General features: G+C 56.4%; 2 protein-coding genes across 2 annotated transcripts; one reads left to right on the plus strand and one right to left on the minus strand.

The window, feature by feature from the left end:
- Positions 1-3: 3 nt before the first annotated feature.
- Positions 4-10,006, minus strand: LOC309604085 (N-alpha-acetyltransferase 40-like; the record flags this gene model as incomplete). The annotated part of the gene is made up of 9 exons (XM_082339004.1): positions 9,941-10,006; positions 8,084-8,179; positions 7,879-7,931; positions 7,687-7,782; positions 5,480-5,638; positions 5,308-5,391; positions 5,130-5,207; positions 4,936-4,997; positions 4-104 (listed from the first exon to the last, which is right to left on the minus strand). Coding segments are annotated over exons 1-9 (735 nt in total), but the record flags the coding sequence as incomplete, so codon positions are not given.
- A 2,856-nt stretch (positions 10,007-12,862) lies between these two features.
- On the plus strand, positions 12,863-14,968 carry LOC309604084 (REST corepressor 2-like; the record flags this gene model as incomplete). Its single annotated transcript, XM_082339003.1, is given in 6 exon segments — positions 12,863-12,937; positions 12,939-12,984; positions 13,442-13,498; positions 13,585-13,665; positions 14,653-14,705; positions 14,807-14,968. Coding segments are annotated over 6 exon segments (474 nt in total), but the record flags the coding sequence as incomplete, so codon positions are not given.
- Between the last annotated feature and the right edge of the window lie 282 nt (positions 14,969-15,250).

The raw sequence follows: 15,250 nt of genomic DNA on the forward strand, positions 1-15,250 counted from the left end.
GGGGGTGGCTCTCCCCGAACTTGGTCCGGCGGCTGAGGATCTCGTAGGAGGAATCGTCCCCGCAGCAGCCGGAGACGCTGGGGGAGGTGGCGTCCACCTCGAACCTGGGGGAGAGGAAGGGGTTAACAGCGTCACCGTCACCCCGACACAACCCCCCCCCCGTGTCACCCCGACACCCCCCCGCGTCACCCCGACCCACCCCCGCGTCACCCCGACCCTCCCCTGCGTCACCCTCCCTGGCTGGCGCGGGGACGGGAGGTGACGGCGGAAGGGGGGGGGGGGGAAACACCCGGAAAAGGGGAAAAAACACCCTAAAAAACACCCGGGCGAGGGGTTAAACACACCTGGGCAAGGGGTGAAAAAGGAAAAAACACCAGGAAAATGGGGTTGCAGCGCTAAAAAAGGGATAAAAACCCTCTAAAAATAGATTAAAAGAATTAAAAAAAAAACACCATACGGAAAAGAGAGGGGAACACCTGGAAAACAGGTTAAAACACCTGGAAAGGGGGTTAAAACACCCTAAAAACAGCTGGAAAAGGGATTAAAATGAAAAAACACAATAGAAAAGGGATAAAAGAAATTCCTAGAAAAGGGATAAAAAAAGCCCAACAACAAAAAAAAAAAAATAGATGGAAAACAGGTTAAAAGAAAACACATGGAAAAGGGGGGGGACACCCTAAAAACACCCGGAAAAAGGGTTTAAAAATGAACAAACAAAAGGAAACAGAAAAGGGATTAAAAAAAAAATCGCTAGAAAAGGGATTAAAGCAACCCAGAAAAGGGATTTTTAAAATAATAAAAAAAAAAAATCTGGAAAAAGAGACTAAAAAATCTGGAAAAAGGGGGGGAAACACCCAGAAAGCAGGTTAAAAAACACCCGGAAAAGGGGGTTAAAACACCCTAAAAATACCTGGAAAAGGGATTTAAGGAAGAAAAAAACCCAACAAGAAACAAAAAAACAGAAAGGGGATACAAAAATCCCTAAAAACGGGATTAAAAACCACCCAGAAGAAGAATTTAAAAAAAAAAAACAATCAGAAAAGGGGCTGAAAAACACCCTGAAACACTGGACAAGAGGTAAAAAACACCCCCGGAAAATGCAGTTAAACACCCCATAAACACCCAGAAAAGGGGCAAAAATACAACCCCCAAAAAAAGATTAAAAAAAACCCCCAAAAAACAGAAAAGGGGCTAAAAAATCCCAGAAAAGGGGCAAAAAACCACCCTAAAACCAGCCGGGAAAGGGGTTTTAAAACAGCCCCCAAAACACCCAGAAAAGGAGCTGAAAATCCCTCAGAAAAGGGGTTGAAAACACCTGGAAATCAGCTGGAAAAGGGGTAAAAATAAAAACAGAAAAGGGGTAAAAAAACCTGGAGAACAGCTAGAAAAGGGGGCAAAAACCTCTGGAAAAGGGGCAAAAAACCCCAGAAAATAGATTAAAAACGCCCGGGAAATGGGTTAAAAAAAAAAAAAGGAAAAGAGGCAAAAACCGCCTTGGAAAAAGAGTTTAAAAAAAACTGGAAAAGGGACTAAACTCCCCAGAAAAGGGGATAAACCTCCCTCAGAAAGTGGGTTTAAAAAAAAAAACACAGAAAAGGGGCAAAAAAAAATTGGAAAAGGGGTTAAAAAACACTCAGAAAATGCGTTCAAACCCCTCAGAAAAGGAGCTAAAAACCTCTCTGGGAAGAGGGGCTAAAATCGCCTCAGAAAAGGGGCTAAAAACGCCTCAGAAAAGGGGTTCATACCCCTCAGAAAAGGCTAAAAAAACAGAAAAGGGGTTAAAAATCCAGAAAAGGGGCAAAACTCTTCAGAAAAGGGGCAAAACTCCTCAGAAAAGGGGCTAAAAAAAAAACCACCACAGAAAAGGGGCTCAAATAAACCCAGAAAAGGGGGCTAAAAAACCCCAGAAAATGGCGGCAAAATGCCTCAGAAAATGAGGCTAAAAACCCCCATAGAAAATGGGTTCAAACCCCCTGGAAAAGGAGCTAAAACCCCCTCAAACGGGGCTAAAAATAATCCGAAAATGGCTTAGAAACCCCAGAAAAGGGGCAAAACTCCCCAGAAAAGGGGTAAAAACCCCTCTAGGAAAAGGGGCTAAAATAACACAGAAAAGGGGCTCAAAAAAAAAAAAAACCAGACAGAAAAAGGGGGCTAAAAATCCTCAGAAAAGGGGTTCAAAGTCCCCCAGAAAAGGGGCTAAAAAGCCCTCAGAAAACAGGTTCAACCCCCACACCCCCCCCGAAAAGGGGCTAAAATCCCTCAGAAAATGGGTTAAATACCGCAGAGAAGGGGCAAAACTCCTCAGAAAAGGGGATAAAAAGCCCTGGAAAAGGGGCTAAACAGCCCTCAGAAAATGGATTCAACCTCCCTGGAAAAAGAGGCTGAAATCCCCTCAGAAAAGGGGTTCACCAACCCCAGAAAAGGGGCTCAAAAAAAAAAAAAAACCAAAAACCAGAAAAGGGGCTAAAATCCCTCAGAAAAGAGGGGCTAAAAACCTCCCGGAAAAGGGGCCAAAAACTCTCAGAAAATGGGTTAAAAACCCCAGAAAAGGGGTAAACTCCTCAGAAAAGTAGCTAAAAAGCCCTCAGAAAAGGGGCTTAAAAAAAAAATGGAAAAGGGACTAAAACCCCCTGGAAAAGGGGGGATAAACCCGCCCAGAAAATGGGGGGAAAATGCCTCAGAAAAGGGACTAAAAATCCCCGGAAAATTGGTTAGAAAAAACAGGAAAGGGACTAAAAACTCCTCAGAAAAGGGCCTAAAAAGCCCCCTGGAAAAAGGGCTCAAAAAAAACCAGAAAAAGGACAAAAAAACCCTGGAAAAGGGGGGATAAAACCCCCCAGAAAATGGGGGAAAAACGCCTCAGAACAGGGACTAAAAACCCCCGGAAAAGGGACTAAAAAGCCCTGGAAAATTGGTTAGAAAAAAGAGAAAAGGGGCAAAACTCCTCAGAAAAGGGGCAAAACTCCTCAGAAAAGGGGCAAAACTCCTCAGAAAAGGGGCAAAACTCCTCAGAAAAGGGGGGATAAACCCCTCCCGAAAATGGGGGAAAAACGCCTCAGAAAAGGGACTAAAAACCCCAGAAAAGGGACTAAAGCCCTCAGAAAAGGGGCTGAAACCCCTCAGAAAATTGGTTATAAAAACCACAAAAGGGACTAAAAACCCCTCAGAAAAGGGACTAAAAAGCCCCCTGGAAAAAGGGCTCAAAAAAACTCAGGAAAGGGACTAAAACCCCCTGGAAAAGGGAGGATAAAACCACCCAGAAAATGGGGGAAAAACGCCTCAGAAACGGGACTAAACACCCCAGAAAAGGGACTAAAAACCCCTCAGAAAAGGGACTAAAAACCCCTCAGAAAATTGGTTAGAAAAACCACAAAAGGGGCAAAACTCCTCAGAAAAGGGGCAAAACTCCTCAGAAAAGGGGCAAAACTCCTCAGAAAAGGGGCAAAACTCCTCAGAAAAGGGGCAAAACTCCTCAGAAAAGGGGCTAAAAAGCCCCCTGGAAAAGGGGTTCAAGCTCCCAGAAAATGGGCTCAAAAAAAAAAAAACAGAAAAGGGACTAAACCCCCCTGGAAAAGGGGGGGTAAAACCCCCCAGAAAATGGAGAAGAAAGGCCTCAGAAAGAGGACTAAAAACCCCCGGAAAAGGGACTAAAAAGCCTGCAGAAAATTGGTTAGAAAAAACAGAAAAGGGGCAAAACTCTTTAGAAAAGGGGCAAACCTCCTCAGAAAAGGGGCAAAACTCCTCAGAAAATGGGTTCAACCTCCCAGAAAAGGGGCTAAAATCCCTCAGAAAAGGGGGGCTAAAATCCCTCAGAAAAGAGGCAAAACCCCCGGAAAAGGGGCTAAAAAGCCCCCCGGAAAAGGGACTAAAAGCCCCCCAGAAAAGGGGCTAAAAACCCCTCGGAAAAGGGGCTAAAAACCCTCGGAAAAGGGGCTAAAAACCCCTCGGAAAAGGGCTAAAAACCCCTCGGAAAAGGGCTAAAAACCCCTCGGAAAAGGGCTAAAAACCCCTCGGAAAAGGGACTAAAAACCCCTCGGAAAAGGGACTAAAAACCCCTCGGAAAAGGGACTAAAAACCCCTCGGAAAAGGGACTAAAAACCCCTCGGAAAACTGGTTAGAAAAACCAGAAAAGGGGCAAAACTCCTCAGAAAAGGGGCAAAACTCCTCAGAAAAGGGGCAAAACTCCTCAGAAAAGGGGCTAAAAACCCCTCAGAAAAGGGGCTAAAAACCCCTCAAGAAAAGGGGCTAAAAACCCCTCAGAAAAGGGGGGATAACCCCCCCCAGAAAAGGGACTAAAAAACCCAGAAAAGGGACTAAAGCCCTCAGAAAAGGGGCAAAACTCCTCAGAAAAGGGACTAAAGCCCTCAGAAAAGGGGCAAAACTCCTCAGAAAAGGGGCTAAAAACCCCTCAGAAAAGGGGGGATAACCCCCCCCAGAAAAGGGGGGAAAAACGCCTCAGAAAAGGGACTAAAAACCCCAGAAAAGGGACTAAAGCCCTCAGAAAAGGGGCAAAACTCCTCAGAAAAGGGGCTAAAAACCCCTCAGAAAAGGGGGGATAACCCCCCCCCAGAAAAGGGGGGAAAAACGCCTCAGAAAAGGGACTAAAAACCCCAGAAAAGGGACTAAAGCCCTCAGAAAAGGGACTAAAGCCCTCAGAAAAGGGGCAAAACTCCTCAGAAAAGGGGTTCAAACCCCCCCTGGAAAAGGGGCTCAAAAAAACCCAGGAAAGGGACTAAAACCCTCTGGAAAAGGGAGGATAAATCCCCTCAGAAAAGGGACTAAAAACCCCTCAGAAAAGGGACTAAAAACCCCTCAGAAAATTGGTTAGAAAAACCAGAAAAGGGGCAAAACTCCTCAGAAAATGGGTTCAAACCCCCGGGAAACGGGGCTCTCCCCGGGCCCTGGCGCCGAGGGGGGGGACACCCGAGCACCCACCTCTCTCGGCTGCCCCTGCCCCGCCTGCCCGCGTCGCCCGGCCCCGGCACGTTGCCAGCGCACTGAAAAGACAGTCGTGCGAACAACGTGTTACAGACGGACGGACGGACAAACCCCCCTCCTCCTCCTCCCCCCTGCCCCAGGCTGGAAAAACGGGGTAAAACCAAGCAAATTTGGGTGTTTTTGACGCTTACTGGAGCGCTTCTCGGAAGAACTGGTAGGCGCCGTGGTTGTGTTTAAACACCGTCAGCATCACCTTCTTCATCTGCGTGCTGGGGAGGGGGCGAGAGACGGGGAAGGGGGGGCTCAGCCAGGGGTCAGCAGCCCCAAAACCGCCTGTTTTTCCCCCAAAAATAAGCCGTGGGTTGTCACCTGTTGGCCACCAGCTGGAGGATCTGTAGGAGGAACTTGCCCAGCCCTCGCCGCCGGACCCGGCTCTCCAGCTGCACCTCGTAGCTGCGGGGATAAACCCCCCCGCCACAGAGTTATAAAGTGCGGGAAACCCTTTTTTGGGGTTTTTTACCCCATTTTTGGGGGTACTCACCAGTAGAGAACCTCGTCGCCGCACTCGACGTCGAAGCGGAAGTGGGAGAAGGCGACGGGGCCGGCGCTGGGCTCGCGGGCGATCAGGTACCAGGCTCGGTCGTCCCGCAGCTCCTCCCGCTTCTCCCGCTCCTTCCAGCCCCACTCGCTCTGCTCGTACCTGCCCGTTTGGGGTGAAAAATAAAGATTTTGGGGCAAAAGCCAGCAATGGTTGGGGGGAAAAATCCCCGCAATGATTTGGGGGGCAAAAAAAACCCCAAATCCCAATGATTTGGCAGGGCAAAAAACACCCCCCAACCATTCTGGGGCAAAAAGACTTAACAATTTTGGGGCAAAACCATGAATTTTGTGGGAAAAACACCTCCCCCAACAATCTTGGGGGGCAAACCCCAAACCCCAACAATTGGGGGGGGGGGGCAAAAACCCCACCCCAACCCCCAAAACACACCCCCAACCATTTGGGGGAGAAAAGAAATTCCCGATCATTTGGGGGAGCAGAGAAAACCTCAATGATTCTGGGGGGGGAAAAAAAAAAAGAAAAACCCAAAATAATTTCGGGGCAAAGAGAAAAAAACAAACAACTTCAGGAAAAAAAAAAAAACAAAACCAAAACTATTTAGGGGAAAAAAAACAAACAATGATTTTTTTGGGGGAAAAAAAACCCATAATGATTTCAAGGGGGAAAAAAAACCCCAGCGATTTCAGGGCAAAACCAAAAAAAGCCCAATGATTTTTTTGGGAAAGAAAAATTACTTGGGGAGCAAAAAACCCCAATGATTTCAGGGAGCAAAACCAAAAAACCCAATGATTTCAGGGTAAAAAAAAATCCAAACAAACAACGATTTGGAGAAGCAAAAAAACCACCAATGATTTTGGGGAAAAAAAAAAAACCCAACCATTTCAGGGAGCAAAACCAAAACCCCAACAATTTCAGGAAAAAAACAAAACCAAAGATTTTGGAGGGAAAAAACCCAATGATTTGGAGGGGCAAAAAAAAACTCCAACGATTTGGGGAGCAAAAAACCACCCCAACAATTTTTTGGGGAAAAAAAAAAAGAAAACCCAACAATTTTAGAGCAAGAAAAAAGAAAACTCAGTGATTTTGTGGCAGAAAAAAAAAAAGAAAATCCAAGGATTTTGGGGCGCAAAATCAAAACCGCAATGATTTCAGGGCAAAAAAATCTCCACTGATTTCAGGGAGCAAAAAAAAAACCCAATGATTTGGGGAGCAAATAAAAGAAAACTCAACGGTTTTGGGGAGAAAAAAACCCAAAGATTTTGGGGAGCAAAACCAAAACCTCAACAATTTCAGGGGAAAAAAACCCAATGATTTTGTGGAGAAAAAAAAAAAAAGCCCAAGATTTTGGGGAGAAAAAAAAAAAAACACAAAGATTTTGGAGGGAAAAAAACAATGATCTTGGGGGGAAAAAAAAAACCACAATGATTTGGGGGCAAAAAGAGAAAATCCAACAATTTTGGTGCGCAAAACCAAAACCCCAACAATTTCAGGGCAAAAAAAAAAAGAAAAAACCCAACGATTTCAGGGAACAAAAACCTCCACTGATTTCAGGGAGCAAAAAAAACCCCAATGATTTGGGGAGGAAAAAAAAAGCAAACTCAATGGTTTTGGGGCGAAAAAAAATAACAATTTTGGGGAGGAAAAAAACCCAATGACTTTGGGGAGCAAAACCAAAACCCCGATGATTTCAGGGCAAAAAAACCAACCCAATTATTTTGAGAAAAAAAAAAAAAACAAACAATTTGGAGAAGCAGAGAAAACCCCAACGATTTGGGGGAGCAAAAAAAACCCCAACGATTTGGGGGAGCAAAAAAAACCCCAACGATTTGGGGGAGCAAAAAAAAACCCCCAACGATTTGGGGGAGCAAAAAAAAACCCCCAACGATTTGGGGGAGCAAAAAAAAACCCCCCAACGATTTGGGGGAGAAAAAAAAAACCCCCAACGATTTGGGGGAGAAAAAAAAAACCCCCAACGATTTGGGGGAGAAAAAAATCCCAATGATTTGGGGGGAAAAAGAAAAACTAACGATTTTGGGGAGCAAAAAAAAAAACCCCAAGGATTTGGGGTCGCGGGAGGCAAGGGTTTCCCCAGGGAGCCCGGGAAGCGGCTGGACGATGCCTGAGCCCTCCCGGCGCGGCACCGGGATCTCGGCGCTACGGCGGCGCGGCGCCGACGGAGCGCGACTCACAGCGTCTGCATGTTGGCCTTGGTCAGCTCGAAGGCCCACTCGAGGGTGGCGGGCTCCAGCCCGGAGACGCGTTTGCACTCGATGGCGACGTTCAAACTGCGGGAGATGCCGGGAGGGAAACGGCGTCGGCACCGGGGATACGCCGGCGGCGCCGGGAACGGCCTCGGTGACACCGCGACGGGCAACACTCACCCGTTCCGGTCGTATTTCTTAAAAACCGGGAAAGCTTCGAGGGGATCTTCGAGCTGGAAGAAACCAAAGAGCACCCCGAAAAAACAAGCGGGGAGGGTTTGCTCCCACCCGCCAGGCCCTGCTCTGCGGCGGGGGAGGGTTTTTTCACCGATTCTGTGGGGTTTTACCCCGTTTTTTTCACCCCGCCAGCGAGGGGGACACTCACTTTGTTGGCGGCTTCCACCTTGGCGCAGACAGCGTCCATGGCTGCTCGCTCCTCCAGGCGCTTTTGCTTCTTCTCCTTGGCTTTGCTCGACTTCCTCTGCGACGAGAAGCATCCAAAAAAAAGCAAATTTTCCCTAAATCTGGGTTATTTTAACAAATAACGAAGCTCCGCCCACCAACAGCGGGAAAGTTTGGCCCGGAAATTAATAATAATTAAAGCCCGCGGAGAAAAAATTAAGCACGTTGTAGGTGAAGAGCGGGGTTTGCCACAAAATCCTTGCAAAAAAGTGATTTTTGGGTAAAAAAACAGCATTTTGAGGAGCGCGCTGAACCCTCCCGGTCCCCGTGGGTCGTTACCGTGGGGGTAATTAAATTAGCAGGGTTCTGCCCCTGAATCTTTGGTGTTTTAACGAAGCTGGCGCTCATTAGGCAGGCTGGGACGGGGAGGTGGCACCGAGCAGCATCCGCATGAAGTTATCGCTTTTAAGCGCTTCTGGTTCTTGAATTTTAGGAGTCTGCCGCCAGAAATAACCCAAACTTGGGGGATTTTACCCCAAAACGAGGGAGGGGAGCCCCACAATCCCGCTGGGATCCCTCCAGATCCCCGGCGAATCCCAAAGACCCGCAAGGTGTCGAAAGGGATCTGAGGATTCCTGAGCTTCGCCTCCACCAAAACTAAGTTAAAAACAGCCCAAAATCAGTATTTTACAGGAAAAACGCTGATGCAGGCGGTTTGGGGAGCAGGACAGGGCAGCCCTCCCCCCGAAATGCACCTGTCGGCATTTTTGGGGGAAATTAAGGGGTTTTCGAGGGTTGGAGCAGTGTTTATTTCCCTACCACCTGCTGCTGGCTGGGATGCAGACCGTAAAAGCTCTGGTTTTGGCTCGTTTTGGGGAGAAAACCTGCAGGTTTTCTGACGGTTGGGGTCCATGGTTAGAGAGAAGGCAGGGTGAGGTCTCTGGGGTCTCCCAGTGTCCCTGCAACCCCCCCATAGGGACCCCCAAAACCCTTGGGGCCTCTGAATGCATCCCAAACACCTGCCAGCCCCCCAAACCTCCATCTCTCCCCACAGCCCCCCCCAAAACCCCGCCTCAGGGACCCCTCCATCCCCCGAAACAGCTCCAACCCCCCCCCTCAAAGACACACACTCCCTCCCCTCCGGCCCTCCTTAACCCCCCTCCGCAGAGGCCCAAGCCCCTCGGGGAGCCCCAAATCCCCTAAAAGGGCCCCAAATCTCCTCAGGGAGCTTCAAATCCCCTCAGAGGGTCCCACATTTCCTCATGGGAGCTTCAGTTCCCCTCAGAGGAGCCTCAAGTCTCCATGAAAGGTCCCAAAGCCCCTCAGAGGAGCCCCAAGCCTCCTCAGAGGAGCCCCAAAGCCCCTCAGAGGGTCCCAATTCTCCTCACAGGAGCCCCCAGTAGCCTCAGAGGACCCCAAGCCTCCTCACAGGAGCCCCAAATCCCCACAAAAGGTCCCAAATTCTCCTCACAGAAGCTCCCAACCCCCTCAGAGGGCCCCAAGTCTCCCCACAGGAGCCCCAAATCCCCACAGAAGGTCCCACGTTTCTTCCTAAGAGCCCAAATCCCCTCACAGGAGCCCCAAGTACTCTGATAAGAGCCCCGAATACCCTCAGATGGCCCCAAATCCCCACGAAAGGTCCCAAATCTCCACGCAGGAGCCCCCAGTCCCTTCGGAGCGTCCCAAATCACCTCACAGAAACCACATATCCCCTCACAGAAGCCTCCCCCGTCCTCTGAAGATGACCCAAAATCGCCTCAGGAGCCTCAAAGGCCCCGCCCCTCTCCCCTTTTTCCTCAGGACGAGCTACCCCCAAGGCCACGGCCCGGCCCCCACTCACCCCCATGGCGGCGGCGAGCGCGGCCGCGGAGGCTCCTCACGGCGCGGGGGCGCGGAGGAGACTGAGGGGGGCGCGCGCGGGAGCGCGCCCTATATAAAGGGGGGGAGGAGGAGCGCGAGGCGCGCGAGCCTGCGGCCGGCCGGCGCCACTGCGCCTGCGCGGGAGGGAGGGGGGCGGAGCGCGCATGCGCGTTGACGCGAGCCGGGGGGGCGTGAGGGGACGCGCATGCGCCGTAAGGGGCGGGAGAGGCGGCGCGTGGCGGCGCCGTCGGGCGCGAAGGCGGCTTCGTCGCTGATTGGCTGAGAGGGGCGAAGGCGGGAAAACGTCAGGGGGCCCCGCCCGGCGGCTGAGGGGAGCGGCGCCATGGCGGAGCGGCGGGCAGCAGGTCTGACCCACAGCGGGCCCGGAGCGCGGCCCCACGGCCCTCAGCCTGCCCCACAGCCCGGCCTAGGGGCCCTCGGCCTGCCCCACAGCCCTCAGCCTGCCCCACAGCCCGGCCTAGGGGCCCTCGGCCTGCCCCACAGCCTGGCCTTGGGGTCCTCAGCCTGCCCCACGGCCCTCCGCCTGCCCCACAGCCCGGCCTCGGGGTCCTTGGCCTGCCCCACGGCCCTCCGCCTGCCCCACAGCCCGGCCTTGGGGTCCTTGGCCTGCCCCATGGCCCTCAACCTGCCCCACAGCCCGGCCTCGGGGTCCTTGGCCTGCCCCACGGCCCTCAACCTGCCCCACAGCCCGGCCTCGGGGCCCTCAGCCTGCCCCATGGCCCTCAGCCTACCCCACAGCATGGCCTCACAGCCCTTAGCCTGCCCCACAGCCTGGCCTTGGGGTCCTCAGCCTGCCCCACAGCCCTCAGCCTGCCCCACAGCCCGGCCTTGGGGCCCACAGCCTACCCCACAGCCCAGCCACGGGGCCCTCAGCCTGCCCCACAGCCCTCAGCCTGCCCCGCAGACCAGACATGGGGTCCTCAGCCTGCCCCACAACCCTCAGCCTGCCCCACAGACCAGACATGTGGTCCTCAGCCTGCCCCACAGCACAGCCCTGCGGCCCTCAGCCTGCTCCACAGCCCGGCCACGCAGCCCTCAGCATGGCCCATAACCCTGCCCCACAGCCTGGCAGCCCCACAGCCTGGTCCCAGGGCCCTCAGCCTGCCCCATAGCCCTGCCCCATAGTTTGGCCCCACAGCCTGGCCTCTGGGCCCTTCACACGGCTCATAACCCTACCCCACAGCCCGGCCCCAGGGCTCTCAGCACAGCCTGTAGCCCTGCCCCATGGCCCTGCCCCACAGCTCGGCCCCACAGCCCTTCCTGAGAGCCTTTACCTTGCCCCACTGCCCAGCCCCACAGCCTGGCCCCATGGCCCTGCCCAAGGGCCTTCAGCCCTCCCCATAGCCCTGCCCCAGAGTCCGTACCCAGCCCCATAGCCGGCCCCATAGCCCCCCCCCCAGCAACGGGGGTCACCCCACACCCCCACCCCAACTGCTGCGCCCCACAACACCCTGCAGTGGTGAGCACCCACGGATGGCGGGAGGGTGGGAAGGGGGGGTGATGGGGAGGTGTGGGGCAGCCCCACGGCGTGTGAGCAACAGGGAGCCTGTGATAGGGAGTGGGGAGATCCCTGTGGGCCCCCCCCAGCCCCACAGCAGCCCCGCGGCCCCCCCAGCCCCACATCCTCCCAGCCCCACAGCAGCCCCATGGCCCCCCCAGCCCCCCAATGGGACAGCCCCCCCCAGCCCCACAACCCCCAGCCCCACAGCAGCCCCATGGCCCCCCCAGTGGGATACCACCCCCCCAGCCCCATACCCCCCAGCCCCACAGCAGCCCCCAGTGGGGCAGACCCCCCACCCAGCCCTACAGCAGCCCCATGGCCCCCCTAGCCCCACATCCCCCCCAGCCCCACAGCAGCCCCATGGTCCCCCCAGCCCCCTAATGGGACAGCCCCCCCCAGCCCCACATCAGCCCCATGCCCCCTCAGCCCCACATCAGCCCCATGACCCCCCCAGCCCCACATTCCCCCCAGCCCCACAGCAGCCCCATGGCCCCCCAGCCCCACATTTCCCACAGCCCCACAGCAGCCCCCCAGTGGGACAGGACCCCCCCCCAGCCCCACATTAGCCCCGTGGCCCCCCCAGCCCCACAGCAGCCCCCCTGTGGGACAGGACCCCCCCCCCCAGCCCCACATCAGCCCCATGGCCCCCCCAGCCCCACATCCCCCCCAGCCCCACATCAGCCCCATGGCCCCCCCAACCCCACATCAGCCCCGTGGCCCCCCCAGCCCCATAGCAGCCCCCCTTTGGGACAGGACCCCCCCCCCCCCAGCCCCACATCAGCCCCTTTGTCCCCCCCCGCCACCCCCCAGCCCTTTGTTCCCTCCAGCCACGCTCGGGGGGGGGGGGTGACACAGCCCCGCACACGTGTGTGCCCCCCTCCCCACCCCACACCCCCCCCATAGCGAGGCTGGGACACCCCCCCCGTGCCCCCCCCCCCTTGCCGCCGGCGGAGGGGTACGCTGGGGGCGGGGGGGCCGTGCTGAGGCCGGGGGAGCTGGAACTACTTTGGCACCGTCAGGCGGCGGGAGCGGCCGGCGGAGCATTGTGTGGGCGCGGGTGGGCTCGGGTGGGCGCCAGGACCCCCCCCCCAAACACCTCCCAACCTCCCCCCCTCCCCTCTTTACCCCCCCCCAACTTTACTCCCCATTTTGGGGGGGTTTCCTCCTTTTCGGGGAGGGGACCCCAACCCCCCAAGGCAGCAACACCGCATCCCCCTCCCCCAAATTCCCACGCCCCCCCCCCCCCCAATATAACCAAGGTTGGGCTAAAGTTAGCATGGGGCAGCGGGGCTGAGCCCCCCCCCCACCGGTGGGGCCTTCTGGGGTCCCCCCGGGGGGGGATTTCGGGGTCCCCCTGAGCTCCCCCCCCCTCCCCAGGCGATGCCGTCGGTGATGGAGAAGCCCTCGGGGATCCTGTCCCGCAGCCGGGCGAAATCGGTGGCCGCCGGCGGTGGCCCCCCCCCCCTCCGAGGACGAGGGCAGCGAGGACGAGCACGCCCACGGTGAGTGGCCCCCCCAAAAATAAAAAAAACCACGCCTGTACCCCCCTGCACCCCCCCCCCAAACACACACCCGTGGGCCCCCCCAAAACCACGCCTGCGCGCGTGTGCCCCCCACGCCACACGCGTGTGTGTCGGGGCACCGCGCTCGCCCCACGTGTTGGGGGGCGGGGGGGGCTGCGCTCATGTCACCCCCCACTCGTGGAGGGGTTTTTATTTTGGGGGGGGGGACACACACACAGGACACGGGGACACAAGGAGGGGGGGGAACAAAGCCCCGTCCCCATTGTCCCCGGCCGCCCGCATGTGCGCCGGCCGCCGGCTTTGTTCACCCGCGGGGGGTGCAACCCTTGCCCCCCACTCCCCCCCAACCGTGGGGGGCCGGTGGAGACCCCCCCGTTAAGCCCCACCCCCCCATTAACCCCTGTGTCCCCCCCCCCCCTTTTTCCCCCCTCCCCAGACAGCATGATCCGGGTGGGGGCTGACTACCAGGCGGTGATCCCCGACTGCAAACCAGGTAGGGACGGTTTTTGGGGGGGGCTGGAGGGGGGGTTGGGGGGTTCCCCCCCCCTTTTTGACCTCCCTTCCCCCCCCCCCCCCCAGAGAGCCCCGCCCGCTACAGCAACAAGGAGCTGAAGGGGATGCTGGTCTGGGCCCCCAACCACTGCGTCTCCGACGCCAAACGTGAGCCCCCCGCGCGGCGTATCGGGGTGTCCCTCGGCGGGGGGGGGCTGCGGGGGGCTCCCCACCCCCCCCGACACCCCCTTTGCCCCCCAACACCCCCTTCCCCCCCCGTAACCCCCCCCTTCCTCCCTCAACACCCCCTTTGCCCCCCTAATCCTCCCTTTACCCCCACTTACCCCCCCTTTACCCCCCCTTTACCTCCCTCTTTACCCCCCTTTGCCCCCCCAACACCCCCTTTGCCCCCCCAACACCCCCTTTGCTCCCCCAATCCCCCCTTTACCCCCCCTGTACCCCCCAACACCCCATTTACCCCCCCATGACCCCGCCTTTATCCCCCAACACCCCCTTTGCCCCCCATAACCCCCTTTTATCCCCCCTTTACCCCCCCTTTGCCCCCATAACCCCCCTTTATCCCCCCTTTATTCCCCCCTTTACCCCCCTTTGCCCCCCTTTTGCCCCCATAACCCCCCTTTATTGCCCCATAACCCCCTTTACCCCCCCTTTGCCCCCCATAACCCCCCTTTTATCCCCTCATAACCCCCCCTTTCCTCCATAACCCCCCTAACACCCCCTTTCCCCCCCCATAACCCCCCTTTTACCCTCCTTTACCCCCCAGTCCCCCCCATTGTCCCCCCAATCCCACCTTTTACCCCTCTAATCCCCCCTTTATGCCCCCATAACCCCCCCTTGCCCCCCCAATTCCCCCATTTACCCCCCATAATCCCCTCCTTACCCCCTTGTACCCCCCCAACACCCCCTTTCCCCCCAACCTCCCCCTTTGTCCCCCCCAATCCCCCTTTTACCCCCCTAACACCCCCTTAACACCCCCTAACTCCCCCTTTGCCCCCCCAACATCCCCTATATTCCCCCCCAACACCCCCTTCACCCCCCCCCAACACCCCCTAACCCCCCCTTTACCCCCAACACCCCCTTTACCCCCCCCTTACCCCCTCCTTCACCCCTTAACCCCCCCCTTTCCCCCTTCAGTCGACAAATACATCGCCATGGCGAAGGACAAGCACGGCTACAACATCGAGCAGGTACCGTGGACCCCCCCCAAACAACGCGGGGACCCTCCGGGTGCCCCCCACGCACCTCCTGACCCCCCCTCTCCCCCGCGCCTGCCCATCCCTCCCCCCAGGCGCTGGGGATGCTGCTGTGGCACAAGCACGACGTGGAGAAGTCCTTGGCCGACCTGGCCAACTTCACGCCCTTCCCGGACGAGTGGACGGTGGAGGACAAGGTCCTTTTCGAACAGGCCTTCAGCTTCCACGGCAAAAGCTTCGCCCGCATCCAACAAATGGTGAGAGACACCCCCCACCCCCACCCCAAAACCCCTGCACCCCGCTCCCGGTGACCCCCCCGCGGCGGCTGGACCCGTCCCCAGCCTCGTCCCGCGTCTCCCGGTGACCCTGGGCCGGGGGTTGCTGTCCCCACGGGACCCCCAGGGTGTCCCCCGGGGTGCTGGGGGGGGACAGGCTGCCTCAGGATCCCCCCCTGGAGTCGAGGAGGTGGTACAGCCCACCCCCATCCCTCCCTATAGATATGTGCTACCTCTGACCCCCCATAGGGGATGGTACGTCCC

Source organism: Platalea leucorodia, assembly GCF_965183815.1.
Source record: "Platalea leucorodia genome assembly, contig: HAP1_HAP1_SCAFFOLD_694, whole genome shotgun sequence".
Lineage (NCBI taxonomy): Eukaryota > Metazoa > Chordata > Aves > Pelecaniformes > Threskiornithidae > Platalea > Platalea leucorodia.